The sequence below is a fragment of the Choristoneura fumiferana genome, chromosome 6 (assembly GCF_025370935.1).
Source record: "Choristoneura fumiferana chromosome 6, NRCan_CFum_1, whole genome shotgun sequence".
Taxonomy (NCBI): domain Eukaryota; kingdom Metazoa; phylum Arthropoda; class Insecta; order Lepidoptera; family Tortricidae; genus Choristoneura; species Choristoneura fumiferana.
In genome coordinates this window covers 4588544-4611455 of record NC_133477.1, presented here as the reverse complement: position 1 = coordinate 4611455, position 22912 = coordinate 4588544, and the positions used below count along the sequence as shown (strand labels likewise).

General features: G+C 36.6%; 2 protein-coding genes across 3 annotated transcripts; both read left to right on the top strand.

Annotated features, from left to right (window-relative positions):
- Positions 1-9: 9 nt before the first annotated feature.
- LOC141428873 (enoyl-CoA hydratase, mitochondrial-like) lies at positions 10-14096 on the top strand. Its single transcript, XM_074088916.1, has 6 exons — positions 10-258; positions 2544-2720; positions 3401-3549; positions 11204-11408; positions 13043-13230; positions 13907-14096. Exons 1-6 carry the CDS (start codon positions 153-155, stop codon positions 13970-13972), a joined length of 891 nt encoding a protein of 296 aa, XP_073945017.1. The 5' UTR covers positions 10-152; the 3' UTR covers positions 13973-14096.
- A 1133-nt stretch (positions 14097-15229) lies between these two features.
- LOC141428872 (uncharacterized) lies at positions 15230-22912 on the top strand. 2 transcript variants are annotated; one of them, XM_074088914.1, is made up of 6 exons: positions 15230-15622; positions 16241-16379; positions 17436-17610; positions 19743-19918; positions 20538-20723; positions 21186-22912. In XM_074088914.1, the coding sequence occupies exons 2-6, from the start codon at positions 16254-16256 to the stop codon at positions 21906-21908; spliced, it is 1386 nt and encodes a 461-aa protein (XP_073945015.1). In that variant the 5' UTR covers positions 15230-15622; positions 16241-16253; the 3' UTR covers positions 21909-22912. The 2 variants fall into 2 exon arrangements, with proteins under 2 accessions (XP_073945015.1, XP_073945016.1); XM_074088915.1 differs by lacking the exon at positions 15230-15622 and adding an exon at positions 15779-15921.

Below are 22912 nucleotides of genomic sequence, written 5' to 3'. Positions count from 1 at the left end.
CACACTGTCGGTTGACTTGACATATCCTTCTTTATTTCTTATCTTTTTATCACTGTTTCAAAGTTCAGCAAAGACCCCTTATTACTTTATTTATCAGTTCATTTCATTTATAGAAGTAGCAGAGTTATTAGTTGTACAGTATTACATAAAAAATGGTTTCTGTTGGTGCTGTAACACGTGTTTTGATCGGCAAGAATGTTTTCGGAAGCCGATTGGCAACGGCATCCAATACCGGTTTCGTAAAGTTCTACAGTGCAGGTACATAAATTAATATTGAAATCGCGTTCATCGAAAACAAGTAGGTGATTACGCTCTCTTACGCTACGCCATGCTATCTCTTAGTGTTAAGATTAAATCGATCATTTAGTTAAACCTTGCCATATGGTGTAAATACATATAACAGGTGCTGACTGACTTTTTATTTGCATAAGTATATTATTCGAGGCTCGCATACCAACAATGACAACATAATGTTCCATTATGTCGACAGTTAAAGAACTTTATCTGAAACATATTAGGCCTGATTTTATTCTTTCACAAATATAAATGAATGATTTTTATGAGTTGGTTCTCATTTGAATCCTCCTGCAACATATTGTCTAGTAATATACACTGAACACCTTGTGCCCCTCCCAGAAAAAAAACCTGGATCCACTCTTATAGGCATTAGTTATATACATTTTTTTTAAATCATAATATTATATTATAATTATAAACCATTTGTAAACAATCTGATGGTGAAAACCATTGCGTGGTTTAAGTAGGAGTCAGGGGAAGTTAAAAACAGACAGACAAAGCGAAAATCAACTTTGTTTTGTCCTATACATATTATTATATTGATAAATTATGGACCAAATGAAACATTAGACATTGGACTGTTCCATTAAATTATTTATGTCATTCCTCAAGCAAACTAAAATTTAATAAAACCTGTTTCCTCAAATGTACAACCAATTATGTTCCTTACGTCTATGAAATAGAACTCGGAACAGATTGCACCAGTTACCAAGTGGTTGGACCGTGACTTTCATAATTTAAAGAACTAAATATTCTTTATCTTATCTGTCTGTTATTTGCTGACACAAAAAGGCGTAATGTTACCTAATTTCGCTCACAACTATCTTATTTACCTTGAAATGTATATAACCAAAGTCAGGAAAACATAACTTTGCAATTTGCTCTCTTTTGCTCTCTTTAAGCTGAGCATCCATCAAAGCTGTAACTTACAAACTAGATAAGCTGCAGGAGGCGCGAGAGAAAAACCCGCTAATAGGATAATTTTATTTTCGTATGTCTCTACGTGCCATGACATACTCGTACCATACGGACGTGGCTACGTGAGCTTTCTTAAGCTTGAAACACAGAAAGCACATAGAATACCGCATACTGAATACCGAACACCGCACATAGCACCGCCTCTGCGTCGCGCCGCACTGCTCCGCCTCCGGCGTCAGTGTGTTTCTAGCTTTACAGCCATTACTTAGTGTCAAGACAAGGGCCCGCGATGGCCTTGTCTGACTGTATGCAGAAGGCCACTGGGAGCTATTTCAGCCTTAACAATTAGATATCAATTTAACACATTAGAATATAACATATAGGTACCGTTATTTTAACACAAGTACAGCTCTATTGAATAAAGTATTTTTATTTTTTCGAACAGAGATTATATTGAAAAAATGAAATCACATTAAAACTGCTGATTGTTTTAATATTTGAACTCAAATTTGCTAATGAACGCCCTAACAATGTTGTTTCAATAGGCCGCAATTGCTAGAGGTGAGGGTTATCAGTAAAAATAAAAGCGGTGAAATAAACATACTTATTATTAATTTGCAAGATTGTTCGTCAGTCGGAAAGTAACACTCCAAGTGCTGAATAAATTATATTTTAAAATTCAAATAAGACTTTCAGTTCGATATGTAACGTTTAAACCAACAAATAATGCTATTGCCACTTTAAGCACTAGGTACCTATATGCAAAAGTATTGATAGTTTGCGTAACAGTAGGAGGGACTCTAGTTCCGTTAGTTTGGCATCTGTCATTTGAATCATGTTAGAACAAATAGAATATAGGGGCTGTTTCACAACCCATTGATTAATTTTATTTGATGGATAAATGTGATGCCGCCTCTGTCTATTCAACCAAAACAAACAGAGACGGCATCACATTTATCCATCAGATAAATTTAATCAATGGATGGTGAAACAGGGGTTAGTGTGTCAAATATGAAAACGGCTGTAAATAAATCAGCTTTAAAAAAACACGGGACAATTTACACCTGTTGACCTAGTCCCAAAATAAGCAAGGCTTGTACGGTCAAACAAATTGAATCATGACCCATGATGGAACCTTTTAATAATCAATTTCACTATGATTTCCTTGACAAAAGTATGAGATGTCAACATGACATTAGTAGAACAAAGGTTCCACCCTGGGTCATAAATGATTAAATTTGCTCGACTGTACTATGGGCTTGTATTTTGTATTGATGGAAAACCATAGTGAACTACATCTTTACCACCCTTTACAATTTTCAATTCAGCTCCCGCGTACGAGAACATCAAAACGGAAGTGGTTGGCACCAAGAAGAATGTGGGGCTGATCCAGTTGTACAGACCGAAGGCTTTGAACGCGCTTTGCAAGCCGCTGTTTGTGGAGCTGGGCCAGGCTGTCAGGGAGTTCGATTCTGATGACAGCATCAATGCCATCATCATCACCGGTGAGTGCTTTAGGGACTGTTCCATCCACCACTAATTGTTAAATTTTATGTGTCGGATAAATGTGATGCTGTCTCTGTTTATTCGGACAACACAAACAGTGATGGCATCACAAATATCTGTCACAAATATCCATAAGTGGTGTTCGGGATCATATACATAAAACATATACATAATTTAATGTCAAATTTGAAAACTCGTGTGGCCTCATTCGCACGAGAGTTTTTAACGTCCGTCCGTTTAAAACAGCGTTCAAAAATACAACAAATGCATTCCCAAGTATGTTTGACACACGTCAGCGCTTTTAAAATGCGGTGCTTTTTGTCGAACAATGTTGGATTTTCGACGTCGAGCGGTGGGCGATAAAGTCTAATCGAATCTAATCTGATCTGGTCTAGTCTAGTCTAATTTAACGCCGGTTTTATATCGCAACGCTTTACAAACTCGTGCGAATGGAGCCTAATTGGATAGTTTCCTAGGCAATAAAAATCTATTATATATATTTTTCTGGGATAAAAACTATACCATGTCCTTCCCCGGGACTCAAACTAGCTGTATACCGAATTTCATCTTAATCTGCTCAGCGGTTTAGACGTGATGAAGTAACAAACAAACAAACAGACATACAAACTTTCGCATTCATATTATTGGGATGCATCAATCCACTTTGTTTATTGTTCAGGCAACGAAAAAGCCTTCGCGGCGGGAGCTGACATAAAGGAGATGCAGAACAACACTTACTCCAACAACCAGAAAGCGGGATTCCTGCGGGAGTGGGAGGACGTGTCCAACTGCGGGAAACCCATCATCGCTGCTGTCAACGGGTTCGCTGTGAGTATACCTTAACTGAAATGAATGAATGAAATGAAAAAAGCGCTGTTCTCTTTTTATGGGTTTTGCTAATTTCACGGGATGACCGTAAAAGTAACAAATTTGGAGATCATGATTTGTTTGCTTAATAGCGACATCTCTTTTCCGGGTGAGCGGTTAGTTCCGAAGGAGTGTTGACGTCTTTCGATGAGAGCTAAAACATAGATGTCGCTAGTGTCGCTGCTTAAGTGGCTAAGAAAAAATCAGGCTGAAATGTGTGGTGCATGGGAGAAATTTGTGTCTAGACTCCGGTCTAGTGGTGGTGTAGGGGTATAGCTCGCAGCACGGAATGCTGATGACCTGGGTTCGATTTCCAGCGCTGGTCTCTTTTTCTGGGTTTATTCTGTGCGTCCTTGTTTCGTTCAGTTTGTATTTTCGCTAAATGATAGGTAAAAAAAAAATATAATATTTTTGAATTTGTAAATTTATTTTGTTATCATATCGGTATATTATACGTCCCACAGCAGATCACAGGCCTCTGATAATGAAAGTGCTTAGGCTGTAGTTCCCACGCGGGCCCAGTGCGGATTGAGAAATCCACACACACCAATGAATTTCTGCAGGATATTTATTTATTTTCACCTAATTCGATATAGCACCAGTACCTTATGTAGGACTACAAAAAAAGTACGAATCGCCAGCATTCTTGTATTTATACTATACTAGCTTTCCGCCCGCCTCTTCGTCCGCGTTAAATTATTTTTCACGTGAAGTTTCAAGTTGATGCTGTAAACTAATGAGGAGTTTTTTTCTTGCGGAGACGATCCTAGGCGGACCACCACAATTACTAGATTATTGTAAGGTCACCGGAGCTACGTATGTGTGAGAAATTTCACGTCAATCCAACCACTGACAGTAAATCACATGCAAGATTCCGAGACGTATGTGTAGGTACATGTGAAGTTCATTAAAAGCTTTTAAAAATGATAAGATTGAATATATAATGTGTATTATAAAAGACATTTCATTCCATTCATTTCATTCATTTAATCATAAAAATACGAGTATCTATAATAACGACTCCTCTGAACTCTTGTTCAAAATTGCCACCAAACAACCCAACCCTAATAATGTGTATTGATATGTAGTAGTGTGTTTGTGCCGGTCCTGGCTCATGCGGTGGCGGTGGAGTGGGCGTATCCGCTATGGCACATGTAGATGGCGCTGTAGGTAGCTCAAAGTCCAAGTAGTTCCAAAAAAATCCGCTAGATGGCGCTGTGTTGAGTGGGTATATTGACCTGCACCTGTATTGACCTATTAAGGGGATGTAATGGCGCTGTTATCGTAGCAGTAATTACCCTACTAATCCTGTATATAAATGTAAATATGTATTATAAATGCCTAAGCTTGTATGTGTATACTTTTCCTTATTAACTGGTAAAAACTTCGATGTGACATGTACAACAAGTTGCAACTGTTGTGTGTTTTTCCACGTTTTTTTTTTCTGTAAGATAGCAGTGATCGATAACGCAATGATCTTCTAAAGGTTCTTCACAAATATGGCAGAAATCAGATCAGAGTCTACCTATCATGCTGTCTTTTTCCATCGGGGCGGTGAGTAAAAAAATATCAGGTTCATTTTTCCACCGAAAACACCACAAGCTGTTTCAGACACTACCAGAGCTGATACATAGTTCAAATTAATATTGTTCGAAACCAAATACATTATCAGCGAGGAACAGGATGTGGTATCACTTCCTGCGCTATCAACGCAAAAATAAGCTGAAAATAATAGTTCGCACTGATCAGCCTTTAAACAAATGAATTAATTTTAAATATGCATTGGTGAGTTTGAGGAAAAAGTATGATGCAACACGGTGCAATACGATGCTCTTATTTCCAACCAATGAGCCGTCATTTACCAATACATAGTAGTAAGTATATTGATATTAATATAATAATATATGTATGTATGCGCGCAGCAATGTGCGGCGGAGGGGGCTGAGGAAATCGAGGGGAGGAAACAGCTGGACACGCAGCGCGGGCGCCGGGCCGGTTCGCCAGCCAGTCTGTGACCACTACTCCCGGCGACCCAACGTTGCCTTGCACGCGCGTCATTATTTATTAAAAAGCGAGAGCAATACACCTTTACTTAAAAAAAGAATTTTATTGTCCATCGTAGACAATATATAACAGTCTTATCATTACTTACATTATCAGTCCAGGACTTCTCATCGTGGTGACAACACGCGATTCACATTAATCTATTTAAAAAATGTTTGTTTGTGAATATTGCAATCGCAACTTTACGCGGGGGGATAGTATGCAACGCCATAAGTTATATTGTAAGAAGTGTCCAGAACACTTAAAATCGAAGCTAAAGACGTGTTCTCGGTGTGATAAAACTTTCACAAGACAAGACGACCTTAACCGTCACATAAGAACATGCCAGCGGCGGGTGGGAAAGCGCGACCAACCTGGTGATAATGAACTGGTTATCAAAAAACAGAAATGTGAGACATGTGATGTGGATGTAACATCCTTACATAGTCACCTGAAAAGTGCCAAGCACAAGCAAGGACTGAGATGTGAGATGTATGATGAAAAGACAGAGATAGTAGCATCAGCTTTTAGAAGCCGGATAATCTCATATAGACTGTTCAGTAGTGAAAAACATCTTATCCCTAAAGATTTTATGGAGGATGTAGAGCGACGGGTGATTAATCTAATCCAGGGAAAAATCTCTGAAATGTGGAGCGCTGTTAAGGTGAATTTAGAGTTATTCGCTAAATATACTAAATGGATGAAGCCGAACCCGGATGATGAGCTGCGAGAGGTTGAGGAGATAAAGTCTTTCAACACGAAGAATAAGGTGATTCAGGTGGATGGGGTTGACATAAGTCAGATATATGACGCATTCATGGAAGAAATTTGTGCTAAAACCGATGACTTTCAGGAGAGAGACAGCGGTTGGGCTATCACTGAAGTGTTAAATCTGGAAGTGAATATTAACAAGTTCAGTCCACTCAAGGGCTCATCATATATCCCGCTACCAAAGTGGATCCAGTTAAAACATGCTTGTATCAATATAAAAAACACTGATAATGCATGTTTTTTCTGGGCAGTGACGAGTGCCCTACATCCTGCTGTGAAGAATAGTGATCGTGTATCCTCCTATCCGCATTACGAGAAGGTATTAAATACACAGGGTATTGAGTGCCCTATAGCTTTAGCGGATATAAAAAAGTTTGAAGTTTTGAATAATATCAGCATCAACGTGTTCGAAGTCGGTGGGAAGGTGATTGTGGGACCCATATACCATACAAAGGAGAGACGTGAAAATCATGTGAACCTACTGCTTATCGAAGAGGGGGATAAATCTCATTATTGTTGGATAAAAAATTTAAGTGGACTGATAAGTGCTCAAATTTCAAAAAATAACCATCATATGTGGTTTTGTGATGGGTGCCTCCTATCATTCTCAGATAATTTCAAGTTTGTGGAGCATGTAAAACGAGATTGTTCACACATAAAAACAATTTTACCGAGCGAGGGAGACTATATTTTAAAGTTTAAAAGTTTCCAAAATCAGCTACGTGCACCGGTGGTGGTTTATGCCGACTTTGAAGCTTTATTGAAGCCGATATCAACCTGCTCCCCGCGTGAATCCTCCTCGTATACCCTCAATCATCAATTACATGAGCCGTATAGCTTTGGTTATTATATCAAGTGCTTCTACGACGACGCGCAATCAAAATTCTTAATGTATCGTGGAAAAGATTGCGCAAAAGAATTTCTAAGATCTCTGGAGATAGAATTAGCACCATATGTCGAACGGATGAATAAGATAGTGCCTATGCATGCTCTTACAGAGAAACAGCTAACTGATTTTCATTCAACCGTATATTGTCATATTTGCAGTGATATGTTAGGAGATGACAGAGTACAAGACCACTGCCATTTGACAGGAGACTATAGAGGAGCAGCGCATTCAAGCTGTAACTTAAATTATAGGATTACTAATAAAATTCCTATAATTATACATAACTTCAGCGGTTATGACTCGCATTTTATAATTAGAGCATTACAAAAATATACTGATATAAACGTCATACCTAAAAACAAGGAGAACTTTATTTCATACATCATTAAGAGCACTATCTTGAATATAGATTTGAGATTTATAGATTCATTTAGATTTATGGCGTCGTCGCTAGATAGATTGGTACGAAACCTAACAAAAAACCAATTTACTAATATTACCTCACATTTTCCCTCTGACAAATTAGACTTACTATACCGTAAAGGAATATTTCCGTATGAGTACATAGATTGCTGGGAGAAGCTCGATGAGAAGTCGCTTCCTCCTAGGGAAGCGTTCTATAGCTCTCTCACAAACAGTGATATTTCCATCGATGATTATAATTATGCTAAGAAAATGTGGGAGGTTTTTGCTCTAAAAACTCTGGGGGAATATAGCGATCTTTATTTAAAATTGGATATTCTGTTATTAGCAGATGTCTTTGAAAACTTTCGAGAGATATGTCTTGAGACATATAAGCTAGATCCTGCTCATTATTACACAGCGCCGGGGCTTAGCTGGCAAGCCATGTTAAAGCATACCAAAGTGGAATTGGAGCTCCTTACAGACATTTCCATCGTTAAATTCATATCAAATGGCATACGAGGTGGATTGAGTCAATGTTGTGCGAAATTAGCTGTAGCGAATAATAAATATATGGAGAATTATGAGCCTGACGATCCCTCAAATTATATAGTTTATCTAGATGCTAATAATTTATATGGGTGGGCTATGTCGCAGTATCTGCCTAAAGGCGATTTCCGCTGGCTTTCGGAGAATGAAATTGAAAATTTCGATGTTCTAAAAATTTGTTCTGACAACGCGACAGGATACATACTTGAAGTAGATTTAGAATATCCCACCCATTTACATAACTCTCACAACGACATCCCCTTTTGTCCTGAGACTAAGATTCCGTCAATAGGTGGAAGTAAAACATGCAAATTATTAGCGACCTTAGAAGACAAAAGTAATTATGTTATTCATTATATCAATCTGCAGCAGGCTTTAAAGCATGGTTTAAAACTCGGAAAAATTCATCGCGTTTTAGCATTTGCTCAAAGCCCTTGGCTCAAGAGCTATATAGATCTAAATACTATTAAACGAACTCTCGCTAAAAACGCGTTCGAAAAAGATTTTTATAAGTTAATGAATAACGCCGTTTTTGGTAAAACTATGGAGAACGTAGATAAACGGGTTGATGTAAGAGTCATAAGTAGTTGGGAGAGTCGGGGGAGACGGTTAGGAGCTCGAGCTTTAATCAGCCGGTTAAATTTCCATAGTTCTTCTATAATTAGCGATAATATTTCAATAATACAAATGAGACGGAATAGTGTAAAGTATGATAAACCTATCTATGTTGGATTTGCGGTATTAGAATTGAGTAAAACCCTTATGTACCAATTTCATTATGATTACATGTTGCCAAAATATGGTGATAATTTACAATTATTATATACTGATACTGATTCTTTTATCTATAATATCATTACCGATGATTTTTTTAATGATATCAAACCCGATTTGGAAGATCGATTCGATACATCGGATTTTAAAGTTGATAATATTTATTCCTTGCCTAGTGTGAATAAGAAAGTGATAGGGAAAATGAAGGATGAGGCTAATGGCGTGATAATCACGAAATTTATAGGCATAAGATCGAAATGCTATTATGTGGAAAAAGTTGATAATAGTGTAATTAAAAAAATCAAGGGTATTAAAAAAAATGTTGTCGATAAGAGCATATCTGACAAGGATTATTATAATTGTATAATGGGCGCACCGCCGCTGTACAGGAGAATGTGTGTTATACGCAGCAGACAACACAAAATGTATACTCAAACCGTTAACAAAATAGCTTTGAAAAATTATGATGATAAGAGATTCCCTATCCCCGGCACACCTCATCAAACGTTAGCATTGGGTCATAATCAGATAGATAAGTATTATGCTCTTTTTATAGACTCGATGTAAATATTCGGTTTTTCTCAGTCTCTATATTTAATTTTATATAATACATGTTTTATTTTAATAATATGTCACCTAATGTAATGAACATGACTTTAAAATGAATAAATAAGTAAATAAATCGCTGTCTAGTTTTAATAATAATGATAAATAATTATTAAATTCATTTAATTAAGTAACATGACTCATTGTTTCAATAATATTAATGTTATATTTAAATAAATGTGTTTTAGCGAATAAATTGTTTTATTTTAATTATTATACACACCTCATAACATGCATATCGTTTAAAACACCTGTGTCATAGCAATTCGGAACCTTTCATGTACGAGTCGGACTCGCACTTGACCGATTCTTTTTTTATTGTTTGACTACGCGCGCACGCTTTACTATATCGTCTTAGAAATTCTTATGTCGCACCGGTATAGCAATTCTTATCGAGCTTCCGTGTTTGTGTGTTATACGCATCGTATATGAAGCGGTGCTCTCCCATATTAATTATAGCACTATTATAGAGATCACCTTGTGTCCTTGTATTATTGTACCATCCTGCACGCATGTCACATAGAGCAATGATCCCTTCAGCAGCGCCACCATCTCTATTCCATGGCAGATTTTTTATGAACTACTTGGACTTCGTACAGCGCCATCTAGCTAATTTTTTTTGGAACTACTTGGACTTTGAGCTACCTAAAGCGCCATCTACATGTCCCAAAGCGGATTTTTGCGGAACTAAGATGATACGCCGACTCCACCGCCACCGCATGAGCCAGGACCGGCACAAACACACTACTACATATCAATACACATTATTAGGGTTGGGTTGTTTGGTGGCAATTTTGAACAAGAGTGCAGTGGAGTCATTATAATAGATATTATTATGATTAAATGAATGATTCATAAGGTTGAATAAATAGTGTATGTTGATTAAATTGTCATGGAATGAAATATCTTGTATAATAGTCGAGAATACTAAAAAGAAAATAAACATTTGTTTTTTGAAACTTAGAAAAAAGTATCTAGAGAAAACATGACACCCTTATAAATCAAACAATGCCTGATGTCGAAAATACGCTACCACATATAGTTAAGTTTTATTTAATTTCAATGAGTTAGTTTCAATAGCTACTTAAGAGCGTTTATACCTGCTGAACTGGCAACGTCGCATTTTTCTTAGTTTTTTCTCGATTATTCCATAAAAAAATCATGAAAATTAAAAATATGGTCTGATAGAATTGCTCTTAATATATAAGTTAATGTGTCTACTGCAATAATTATGCGTGATAGACTTTTACTTTCTTTAAAAACCGTTAATAAACATTTGTTCGTTTTTAAAGAATATAAATTCCGGTGGATTTTCCCTTTGTCGCCTTCTCCGACAGCCAACGGGATGAGATGGGGAAGAGCTATTCTTGTCCGGACTCCCTACGGAACCGTAATGTGTGTAGAGAAATTACATGACACACATACGAACTGTTCGGTTCATAAAAGACTTATCATATAGACTTTATATACTCAGAGACACAAACTTTGGCCCACCCTACATACAACATCACCTAATACTGCATACATTTGAGGGGCAGATTTTTTGCCGCTCAGTATATTATTGAATGTTTCGTTCTCCAGCTGGGCGGCGGCTGCGAGCTGGCTATGCTCTGTGACATAATCTACGCGGGAGAGAAGGCCAAGTTCGGTCAGCCAGAGATCAACATCGGGACCATCCCCGGCGCCGGCGGCACCCAGCGCCTGCCGCGGTACGTCGGCAAGTCCAAGGCTATGGAGATCGTGCTGACTGGCAACTTCATCGACGCGCATGAGGCTGAGAAGATGGGTACGAAAAAATTATTCACTCACAAATTACACAAATGCAACAAAATTTACGCAATTCCACACAGAACATAAATTACACACATGCATACATAATTTTGGAAGTGTGTCCCCCGCAGAGGCATAACGGCCAAAACGGCCGCAGACTCGCATTGTGCTGTAAATAAATGTTTGGCTCTATGCTTGGCTCTGTTCAGGGTCGTCTGAGGCCATTAGGGACACAAGAAGCCCTGGAGCACACAAGAACTTAGGGCTCTTGAAAATTAAAGAAAGGGAGTTATATTTTTTCTGCTGTGAATAATTTCTAATGTGTATAAGTGTAATTAAGATACTGTCTTTCGGGATTTCTTTTTAACAAAATCTTCTATTATAACCTTTTGTCGGATTAAAATAGAAGAAAAAAGTTAATTATATTAGCATTTCGGGCGGCCACCCGGACTGGGCCATGGGCACGGGCCCCGTGTGCCCGTATGGTAAAGACTTATTGGCTTTGTTCATTTGTTAGTTCTTTACCTCAAAAGCATAAATTCCTTGTAGCGATTCACCGAATCGCATTTCACCTCGAACTAACAAAACTTCAATAGAATCATGTACTTGACGCAATTTTTCGCGTAATTTTTTACATTAGTATAAGTTAAAGTCAAAATATCTTTATTCAATTTAGGCTATAACAAGCACTTATGAATGTCAAAAAAAAACCTACCACCGGTTCGGAAAAACCTCTGTTGAGAAGAATCCGGCAAGAAACTCAACGAGGTAATTTTTTAAACAGATTTTACAATATTATTAAACGATATGTATACATCACAAGTATTTAACACAACTTTATTTTTAACACAGTAGGATCGCTATTTGAAGGGATCGCTAATGCAGATCTGAATTATTTCCAAATATCCCTGTGCATGATATAATCATTAACTTTATAAAACGCCTTAGGGCTTAGATAAATTAATGTCTTCTTGACATCTGAATTTTGTTTTTCATTTATAATACATATTTTTTGGAATTTTATTATAAAAACGTATGCAATTTCCCAGAAACGACTTTTTGGTTTTAGCCAGTCCAGATGGAACTTTAAGCTTCCCTGTGTTTCTAGTAGCCTTTGGCTTATCGACGTTAGTGGGAAAATCACATATGTTCTTCCTTACATACATGATTATTTCAAAAACATAAAGCGACGGCAGGGTTAGTATACCTGTTTCCTTAAAAAAAAGATCTTAAAGATTCACGCGTCTAATTAGGTCTAGATTAATTTGTAGCATCTAATTTTTCGTGTAGTATTTTACCCTAGACGCATTTGGCCACATTCGATGTCTGCTTGGTACACGTTTGACACGTTAATTGATGTTTACACCAAAATACACTAATACACGATCGAGGTGAAATGCGACTAAAATTTATTACGACTAAAAAAAGTAACGATTGTGACACAACGGTATAATTAATTAAATATACGTTCGAGGTGAAATGCGATTCGGTGAATAGCTACAAGGAATTTATGCTTTTGGACGTAAAGAACTAACAAATGGCTCTGTTCGTAGCTCAGTTCGACAAAAAAACGGCGAATGCTTGATGTTCTGTTACAGTGAAAGCTCAAGTTTATCAGCACCTTAATATAACTAATCTATGTTTGGGCAGGTCTCGTCAGCCGCGTGTTCCCGGTGGAGAAGCTGTTAGAGGAAACCATCAAACTGGCGGAGCGTATCGGCACACACTCGCCGCTCATCGTCAAGATGGCCAAGCGCGCTGTCAACCAGGCGTATGAGACCACGCTGCGCTCCGGGCTCGAGTTCGAGAAGTCCGTGTTCTACGGAACCTTCGCGACGGTACGCTTGAGAATTTCTAGAAATATCTATACTTTAGTGTTCAAGGAACAGGGATACGCTCTGCTAGATAATTTAAGTATCAATAATGCGATGAAGACACTTGGTCACGTGATGGTCACGGTGGTTTGGGACAAATGACTCCTACTGTGGGATAACGGAAAGATAATTTAATTGTTTATAAAAAAAAATAGTAACTTGCCGATCATGTCGGCAAAATGTTCCATTGTAAAATGAACTCTGTGCTAAAGCTTTTAGATTCGACACGACTGAACTAGCGTTTTTTCTGCGCATATACGGTCGTTTTTGCCGTACGCGCTTAAGCCGCGTATCCATTAGAGCAGCCTCAGGCGGAGCACCGCGAGCCGAGCCATATTTTGTCGGTTTTTAGGCCGTGCTCAAAGGAGCCTCAGTCTGAGCAGTGCCTTTGGCAGCATCTCCACTTGCGCGGCCTCGGAGCGAGGCAGCCGCTCGGCCCGAGGCTGCCTTTAGTGGATACGCGGCTTTACACGCATACTAGATTAAACCTAACGCATGTACGCGCTCATTCCTGCGTGTCCAACGCTCGAAGAAAACAAAACAACAGTACGCGCGTACACTCGCTTCCAAAAATGAGATTATACGCACAAATAAAACGGCAGTCTGAAACCGCTTTTAAAAATAACAATGTGTTTTGCAGGAGGACCGCAAAGAGGGCATGACTGCTTTCATTGAGAAGAGGCCGCCTACCTTCAAGAATAACTAATTGTTTTCAAACCTTTGTTAAATCATATACATATGTAGGTCGTGTAAGAGAAAGTGCAATTAACTTGTATAAAAAATCCAGTTTTACAATGTTTTATTTCTGAATATACTTTTATTTTATAAAACAGCCTTTTTTATTCCATGAATTAAGTTTAAAGGAAATTGTTTATGCACTCGTGTTTGCTTCTCTTTGGGGTTTAAAAGACATGACAAAGAACTTCAATAGATATAATCTGCCAGCAGAAAGTGGAATAAATTTATTATTTTAGTGTTGTATGTGGCAGTATTTTTTTTTCTTTCTTTTCTTTCAAATAGCCTCGATGACTCAAGAACCTCGATGAGCAAGGCTCAAGGCAGTAATTTTCGGTGTGATTTTGAGCCCTGTATCGAACAAAATCATGTCTCACGCGCTTGCCTCCTCGTGCTCCGTGAGGAACAGACTAATGTTGTTGTCGGAAATACAAACTGAGACATGGATGCACAGAAAAACCAGAAAAAGAAACCAGCGCGGGGAATCGAACCCAGGTCCTCAGTTATTTGTAAGTAGGTTAGTTTTAGTTTAATTTTAATTTTTGTATATAGTTCTTTTATTTTATTTAAATCATTTTATGTTATTGTTAGAAAGTTATGTTTAATAAAGAAAATAAGTTTAAAGGTATTAGATATATTATTATATTATATAGATACCAGACTATAGTCTATAGGTATACCTACAAGAAAGATCAGGATCTTCCACTTGCATTACATCTTGGTGTAATAATGTGGTAATGACCCAGTGTCCCCAGTCCCGACCTGGGTAATTTACCCTAAATTTAGGGGTATTTTTTAGGGTAAAAGTTTTCGAATGAAATGCAGGAAATGTACGATTCTTTCATAGAAGCCAAGACTATTATGGGTGCATTCCAAGAATGTTTCGAAACTGTGTAGTAGTTTAACTAATGGTTTATTAATAAATTGCATTTATTAGCTTGTTTTTACTTTAAAAAAAAAATTGGAAAAAAATCGAAGTTCCTAATTTAGGGTAATTTCGCGTAGCGTTAGGGTAAAAAAAAACTGAGGTGGAAACACTATAATGATCCTCTTTGTTCTTATTGGGTTCAATATTTTCTATGGTCACATTGAATGTTATTTTTGGTGCTGGTAGTGATCAGCTGGCTACTGTCACTTTAGTAAACGGCAAAATTATAAAGTCATGGAAATTATTACCAACACCATAGCTCACTAGTGCCAAAGCCGAACAAAACATATCTTTTTAAATTTGTAGCATAAACAATGTGAGAGAGAATAGTAAATCGGAACCGACGTGTTTTCGCCTTGTAGATTTTAATTCATTTACATACAGAGCAAATTAATACATAATGTATTTTCAATTTTAGTCATAAGTGAAGTTTTAACGCTTACGAGCGTGTTTCGCGCGTATTGGATATTAACGAAACGTTGTCCATGTTTTGGGATCATGTTTATCGTAACAGACATATCATGCAGGAGTTTGAAGACATAGAAGTACATAAAACAAGTGTCTCAGTGTTCGTCGCGTTGTTTTATTTGGAAATGTTGTATATCCTGATCATGACGCTTTCAATATTGAACCGATTGAATCAGAATATGCCGTCGTAAATGATAAGACTATAATAGTCCGTCTTCCTCAACAGTAAGTTAACCATTTAGGTTAATTGCCTGACTCGTCATTACGGTACAATTAATTTCTAATTCTCATACCGGCTTTGCGTAGATTACTAATCGGCAAGAATAAGTCTGCATTTATTTCCATTTAATTGTCTTCATTAATCAAAGATGTTTACTAACACAAACATCTAATTTAATTTTGTATTGTGTACTGACAAGTTGTGTTTTTAGTTTTGATTCTCAGAATTTTAGTCCAGTTAATAGAAACAATAGTGTGTTATATGGAAAAAGTGCCGTAATTTGGCATGAAATATGTAAAAGGGGGTATGATGAAAAACTTCTCATAGGTCCTAATTCTATCCAAAATGTGGAATAAAAAATCAGAAATATGTTGCTTTAAAATAAAGTTTATGTACCTAGCTTGATTTTTATTAATCACTTGCCAATTTAGCTGCAACTTTTACAATGAAATCTATGAAATACAATTATAGATAGATTAAAAAAAAAAATTTAAATCAAAAATTTTTGTTAAATGCATTCACCTAAAAATTATTAATAATTTTTTTTTAGAAACTGTTGCATAACAATATAAACTAGACTTGTCTGGAGAGATTTCTCACATGTTTAACTATGTTGTTTCCAGATAATCTTAAACAATGACTGATTTTAAGATAACAGAACGGCTGTACCTCTCGAGGGAAGATGACATTTATGTGGATCATTGCCAGCTACCCCAGCATCAGATTGATGGTGTTCGATTCCTCTATGCACAGTTTAAAAAGGTATGTTTTTGAAATTACCATTTTTTTTATAATTATACTATGGCAGCACTATGAAGCTGAGAACCAGAAGGCCTAATATGAAATTCGAAACTTGAAATTTGTGTTGTTCGGTCCCTGTGACACTTGGACTATTTAATATGAAAGCGAGAGGGATGATACAACACAAACTTCGAGTTTCGTAGTAGCCCTGCTGTACAAATGATAAACAACTTCCTCCTGTTTTATTTTTTCGTCCTAAGGAGATATTTTCAGATAGACAAGATTTACATTTCATTATCATAGAATTGATTACAGACTAGAGTTGGGCCGAATGTGGTTTGAAACGAATACAAACTTCGGCCGAACATTTGCTTAAAATAAAAAAATCGGCCTAACTTTGGTTCAACAACCTGCCTCTAGTAAATTTTAAATACCAGTACATAAGAAGAGAAGATAAGAAGAGATTGTTAAATTTGACTGTTGACACACACTTTGCAATAATTAAAAATACTTTCTTTCTCAATCTCAATGTTTAGTTAGTGAAAATGAACCAAAAACTTTTTTTTTAATTTAATTTACGAATTGTAATCAAGATTTTTATTAAAAGAATAGGTCAGGTCAGGTCAGTAGGTTGCATATTTTACTGATGTGACAGACATGTTTCTATTAATTTCAGTCAAAATAGTACAATTAGGTACTTTTTCTCTAGTGCCAAATGTTCGGCATTTAAACCGAATTTCGGCTGAATGGCGAAATTCGGCTCAAGGAGGCGAAATTCGGTTAAACTGAATGTAAAACGAATTTCGGCCCATCCCTATTACAGACCTGATTGTTATTATATATTATAGCTTTTTTTATCCACATTAGTGGTCCCCAAGGGTAAAAACCTCCTCCATATTCTTTCACTGTTTTTTGTCTTGTAACAATAACCATCCACTATCCAGTCTTTTCATGCTATTTTTATAAAGTGATGCATCAATCTTTTTCTTCGCCTTCCAACTCTTATTTTTTCTACTAGCTAGGCCACACCATTTTGTTATTGGGAGACTGCATTGATGATTGAACTTTATTTTTCAGAAAAAACCAGGTGTGATCTTAAATGACCCGTCGGGATATGGCAAGACACTGCAAGTGGTGCTATTCTTGAGTGCGGTGAAACGCCTGCTACTGGCACCTGCGTTGGTGCTGGTTAAGGACGACGAGCTTGCGCTCTGGAGGGAGCACTTCCAACGTTGGACACAACTCAAAGACGGTCAGTGCATCTCTAAGAGCAAAGCTGAATGTTGGGCCTTAGGAAAAGCGCGCTTTGGAAACGCATTTCAGAAAACCAAAAGCATGAACAATGAAGACTTGAGTTTGATTCCTAGACTTAGCTTTATTTTTATCATCATCATCGTCATCATCCCAGCTATATACGTTCCACTGCAGGGCACAGGCCTCCTCTCACAATGAGAGGGCTTGGACAGTAGTTCCCACATGGGCCCAGTGCGGATTGGGAACTTCACACACACCATTGCTTCACAGTTTGTGCAGGTTTCCTCACAATGTTTTTCTTCACCGTAAAGCTCATGGTAAGTTTTAAATCTAATTCCGCTCATGAATTTACATCCATATGTATATATTTTTCGATATTGCAAAATATGTTTTATTGAAAAAAGTAAATAGTTATTAATGAAGATGTTAAATGCTAAACTTGTTACGTTCAATCATATTTTTAACAAGTTCACCTTTGACGTAGTAGATGGAATCTTGAACTCTAATGACCTCTGTCACAGCTCATGTGATGGGGTATTGTACGTAGTTGAGCATGCATTCATTTCTAACAGGTTTGTTTTACGTAATTTAACTACATTATGCAAATATAAACGTTTATTTTTGTTAAATAAAAACATTGTCGAAGTAGGAGTGCTCCATGGAAAAAAAATACAGCTTATACCTACTTGGTTTGGATAGGTATTTAACTAAATGTAAACAAAACAATGTCAATTGGTGTCTTAAATATTGAAATTACCCCCTTAAACTATCTAAACATTTACATATCTGTATTGAAATAAACTAGTCTTACAATATAAATACAATGTTAAGTAAAATGTTTAAAATCCTTGAATGTACCTAATCTGGCAGCTGAAGTTTGTTAACAATTAGTTAAATATCTATCCAAACCAAGTATAGGTTCAGCCATCAAATAAAATAAAATTAATAAACTTAGTAATCGTGAAAATTCTTTCTAAGGCTCTTAAAATGATGTGCAAACTCATGGTATTCAGAATGATGTCTAGAAAGGATGTTTTTACTCGAACACTAGGTCAGCAGTTAACTCGGAGTTAACCTTTTCACCGCCACGTCAAATACAAAAGACATCATTCATACGCCAGGCTTCCGTATTGCAATGCCTAAATTGAACCTTAACACAATTATTGAACGAAGGTTGCTTTTGCAATGAAGTATTGGACGTATATTCTATAGGTCGTTGGGATGGTTAAGGGCCTATGCACACTGCGTTTTTTAAACGCGTCGTCTACGCGCATTTTACGAACGCGCGACGACAGCGAACATTCTATACAAAGCGTCTTGGAAGGCACATCCACGCCGCGTTAACTTACGTGAAACAACGTTGTGCTACACAGTAGCATTAGATAAGTATCTGACAGATACAGATATTATCTGCTGTAACTTTTATATTATTTTCATTGCTGTCGTTAACTAAGTGTTTTTACTAGATGGCGTGTTTTTTAAGAAAGTCTGATTACAAACAAATCGTGAGCATGTCACAGTGTATAGCCGGTTCGGATTACAAAACTAAAACGCGACATTGCTATATAATTAATTAGATATTGTAAATATTCACAAAATATTCTAATTTGCGTAGCTTATGAGATTATTTTCACGCTACACTAGCGCGCGGCGAATTCATACGCGATAGCCCTCATTGCGCCATCGTGATACTATTGGGGAGTTACGTTAGAGTTGCGTTAGTATCGCGTCTGTATCGATACTAATGCGCATTAGCTTCACGTAAAATGTAGATATGTGCAAAGGTCGACAAGCTGCGTTTGACTCACGTGCCTATTGCGTGTCCCATCATCATCAGCCCACAGCAGTCCACTGCTGGACATAGACCTCTAGGCCTGGGGGCTGGGTATTGCGTGTGTATCGATACAATTGCGCGTCGACGGCGAGTTTAAAAAAACGCGACGTGCATAGGCCCTAAACGTTAACTCCGTGCAAGCCAGCCTTAGTATTAATACCGATTTTGAGATACGATATTTTTTATGACTTAAATTATGATTTTAATTCATAAAATTAGTAATGACCGCGATAGTCTATAATATTACGATTTATTTTTTTTATAATGACGATTTCTTTTAACCTGACTTGTTTCAGATGTGGTCTTTGAGTCCTCGAACCCTTACCTGAAGAAGGCGGTGTTCGTGAGCACGCGGTCGCACGCGGCTGCGCTCGCGCGGCGCGAGTGGACCGTGGCCGTAGCTGACACGGGGGCGCTTCGCGACCGCCCGCAGGCCGACTTTAAGATATGGCTGACACATGCCGACGTGAAGGTGGTAACCCTTAACCATGCCATTATATATATGTATTTTTTATTGTGCTGTATTTAAATTAAAATACGAGTATACTTCGAACATGAAACTACCATTCATTCATTGAATACGAGTAGACTAGTAGGAAACTACAGTTCCACATGGATTATGAAACACGAATGCCTGATCCTAACTGAAAAATATTTGACGTGCGCTTAAGGACCTTAGCACCCATTAGCCTGCATTACATGTTCGAGATTTATACATTGGACGGTGTTGGTTTCTTCATCTTCGATTAATCCGCCCCGCGCCTGCGCAGCCGGCATAGTGTTAAAGTATTCAAAATAGTGAATGAGAGTTCTACACTTTCTGCAACAAACTGCTACGCAGTTTGGCAGAGGTTTATAGTTATAAGTATTTCTGTACTTCTTTTGTTTTTTTATTTGAGTAAATAAATAATTAAAAAAAAAAAAATCTTTTACCACTTTCGAACGACTCAGAGCGATGTGATTAAAAAAATCGGCCGTTTACGGCCAATGGGCTTTCCCAGCAACATAACACCAATAATGGCACCTAGAGGCCGAGATTAAACCTATTCCTAGGAAGCAATAAATAAGTTAGTTTTTTTTACTCATTTCAGGAGGACCTATACACCTTTTCATCCGTATATCAATGGCTCTCTCCAAAGGAAACTTTTAATCCCAGAGACTTCGAGGCTAACAAGGGCGATCCCAAGGATGTAGTAGCCAAATCATTGCTTCTGGATGCATTCTTCGAAGACAAAGTACTCAGACGGAAGAATTTTACGCCTTTTAAGAAGCCAGAGGTAAGCTCCTGCCTAATCTTGAAACTGTAGTTCTTTACTTGGTAATTAATTAAGAGCGTTTATACCTGCTGAGCTGGTAACCGGTCATAAACATTAATTCGTTTTTAAGGAATATAAAAGTCTATCACGAATAATTATTGGAGTAGACACATTAACTTATACATTAAGAAGTGTTCTATTAGAAAACATTTTTAATTTTCATTCAAGTTTTATGGAATAATCGAGAGAAACTAACAAAAATGCAACGTTGCCAGCTCAGCAGGTATAAACGCTATTAAACAGTGAGATAATTTTCGATAAGACCTCGGTTTTTTAATTAAATTTCTTTTGGGTATTACTATTTTTTAACTCCTTAATATCCGCCTTTAAATACTTACTTACCTCTGTTTGATATCCTATTCCAGTTCCTGTGTGTGTGTTTGCTGTTTCAAGTCCACATCTAACATTTTCTTTTATTTTCAGACATACACTTCCTTAACAATTGAACCGCCGAAAATATCGCGCAAAAACAAAGATGCAACCGGAACTAAGATCAAAAGGTCCAAAGTGAGAATAGAGGCCGAAACCAACCATGCGGCAAAAATACCCAGGATAGATCTACCAGAGAGAAACTCCACCATAACCTCCAAGGATTATTATAAAGAAAGAGGAATGGACGTAGAAAGCTTTATTAAGAACGAAAAACCCGTAGAATCTGATGGTATTGAAGATTTCGTGGATTTCCAAACATTGATGTCGAAGTCAGACTCTAACGATAGAACTGTCCATGAAATAGTTACAGCTAGAAGTGGTAATGAAAATGTTATGTGTAATGGTGTTAATATTGATCCTAGTGTAAAGGATGACATGAGTGAAAGTGTAAGTGAAGTGAATACAGCCGATTTTCAAGATGCGATCAATGATATTGTTCGCAATGAAAATGATGATGATAGTTGTGTGAGAAATGAAAATAAAAGGGATGAGGTAATTGCTATTGGGAATGATAAAAATGAGGCAATTAAGAATGATGTTGGTATAACTAGCTCTAAGGACTTAGATGTATCCGTTTTAGAAGAAACTAATGCTGAGACAATACAAGATGTAGTAAATAATGGATCGAAAAAAGATCTCGATTCTATACTAAGCGATTTGGAGGAGAAAACTTTAAATAAATTCAAGGGATCGCTCTTAGATAGCATATTTTAAATAACTATTGAAGTATTATGTAAAATATTTGTCATGATAGGTCACTTTAAAGGATAAATCAATCGAACTGATCAGATTAATGGAAAGTAAACTATTTGTTAACTTGAAAGTCCAAAAACGATGCGGGATAATCGAAATTCAAATAGGTACACCCGGATTTAAAAAAATATATAAATAATAATGAGTAAAGTTTTGCATCGAAAATTAAACTATGTGTCCGTAGAACGTAACTAATTGATATTAAGGAGCTTTGTCGATCAAAAATCGTATTTTATGTACAAGGTAGTCATTTTAAATCAATCTCTGTGACAATACGTAAACTTTTGTCAAAAAAAGAACATTTTTCGACTTTTGACATCACTTTATAAGAGCTATTATAATTATAAGTTTCAGGATCAAAGTGAAATGACTACCAAAAGTAACTCAGCACACCATGCCATCTAAGCAGGTACACTAAAAAAAAACTAAATTTTTTATGAATTCCTGGAGACTTATTTTGTTTCTTGCCGGTCTCTTTTCTTTGCTTTGATAAGTAATTAATAAAGATGTAAGAAAAGCTTTATTATTTGTATGGGTAAGGGGTACTTTTAATATCAATAAAATTTCAAATGTGGGTAAATAAATATACAATTCCTATTGTGAATTTATTCAAACAAAATATCAAACAACTTATTATTATGAACTATTAAAATCTTATATTCCAATAATTCCAAGATTTTATATCGCAATTGCTTATAATTAAACTGATTCTGAAATTTACTGATTATTAATGAGAAAATTGATTTGTTTTAAAATTCTGCACTTGGTGGTTTTATAGCTTAATTAATTGTGAAATACATTGTTTACATACAATGTTTATTTTTTTATGCAGGTATTGTTTAATTTTGTTTTAAAAATGTTTTGTAATATTCACTTTATTATTTAACGTTATCTTACCTGAATGAATTCTTAGAATCATATTTTTAAGAAAATGAAATATTTCTAAATAAACAAAATAGAATCAG

Bases quoted from the DNA above. Each gene is read 5' to 3' on its own strand.
- LOC141428873 (XM_074088916.1), top strand. From the start codon at position 153: ATGGTTTCTGTTGGTGCTGTAACACGTGTTTTGATCGGCAAGAATGTT. The intron at 3,550-11,203 runs GTGAGTATACCT...TTCGTTCTCCAG, and splicing joins CTGCTGTCAACGGGTTCGCT to CTGGGCGGCGGCTGCGAGCT. The intron at 13,231-13,906 runs GTACGCTTGAGA...TGTGTTTTGCAG, and splicing joins TCTACGGAACCTTCGCGACG to GAGGACCGCAAAGAGGGCAT.
- LOC141428872 (XM_074088914.1), top strand. From the start codon at position 16,254: ATGACTGATTTTAAGATAACAGAACGGCTGTACCTCTCGAGGGAAGAT. The intron at 16,380-17,435 runs GTATGTTTTTGA...TTTATTTTTCAG, and splicing joins TCTATGCACAGTTTAAAAAG to AAAAAACCAGGTGTGATCTT. The intron at 17,611-19,742 runs GTCAGTGCATCT...GACTTGTTTCAG, and splicing joins TTGGACACAACTCAAAGACG to ATGTGGTCTTTGAGTCCTCG.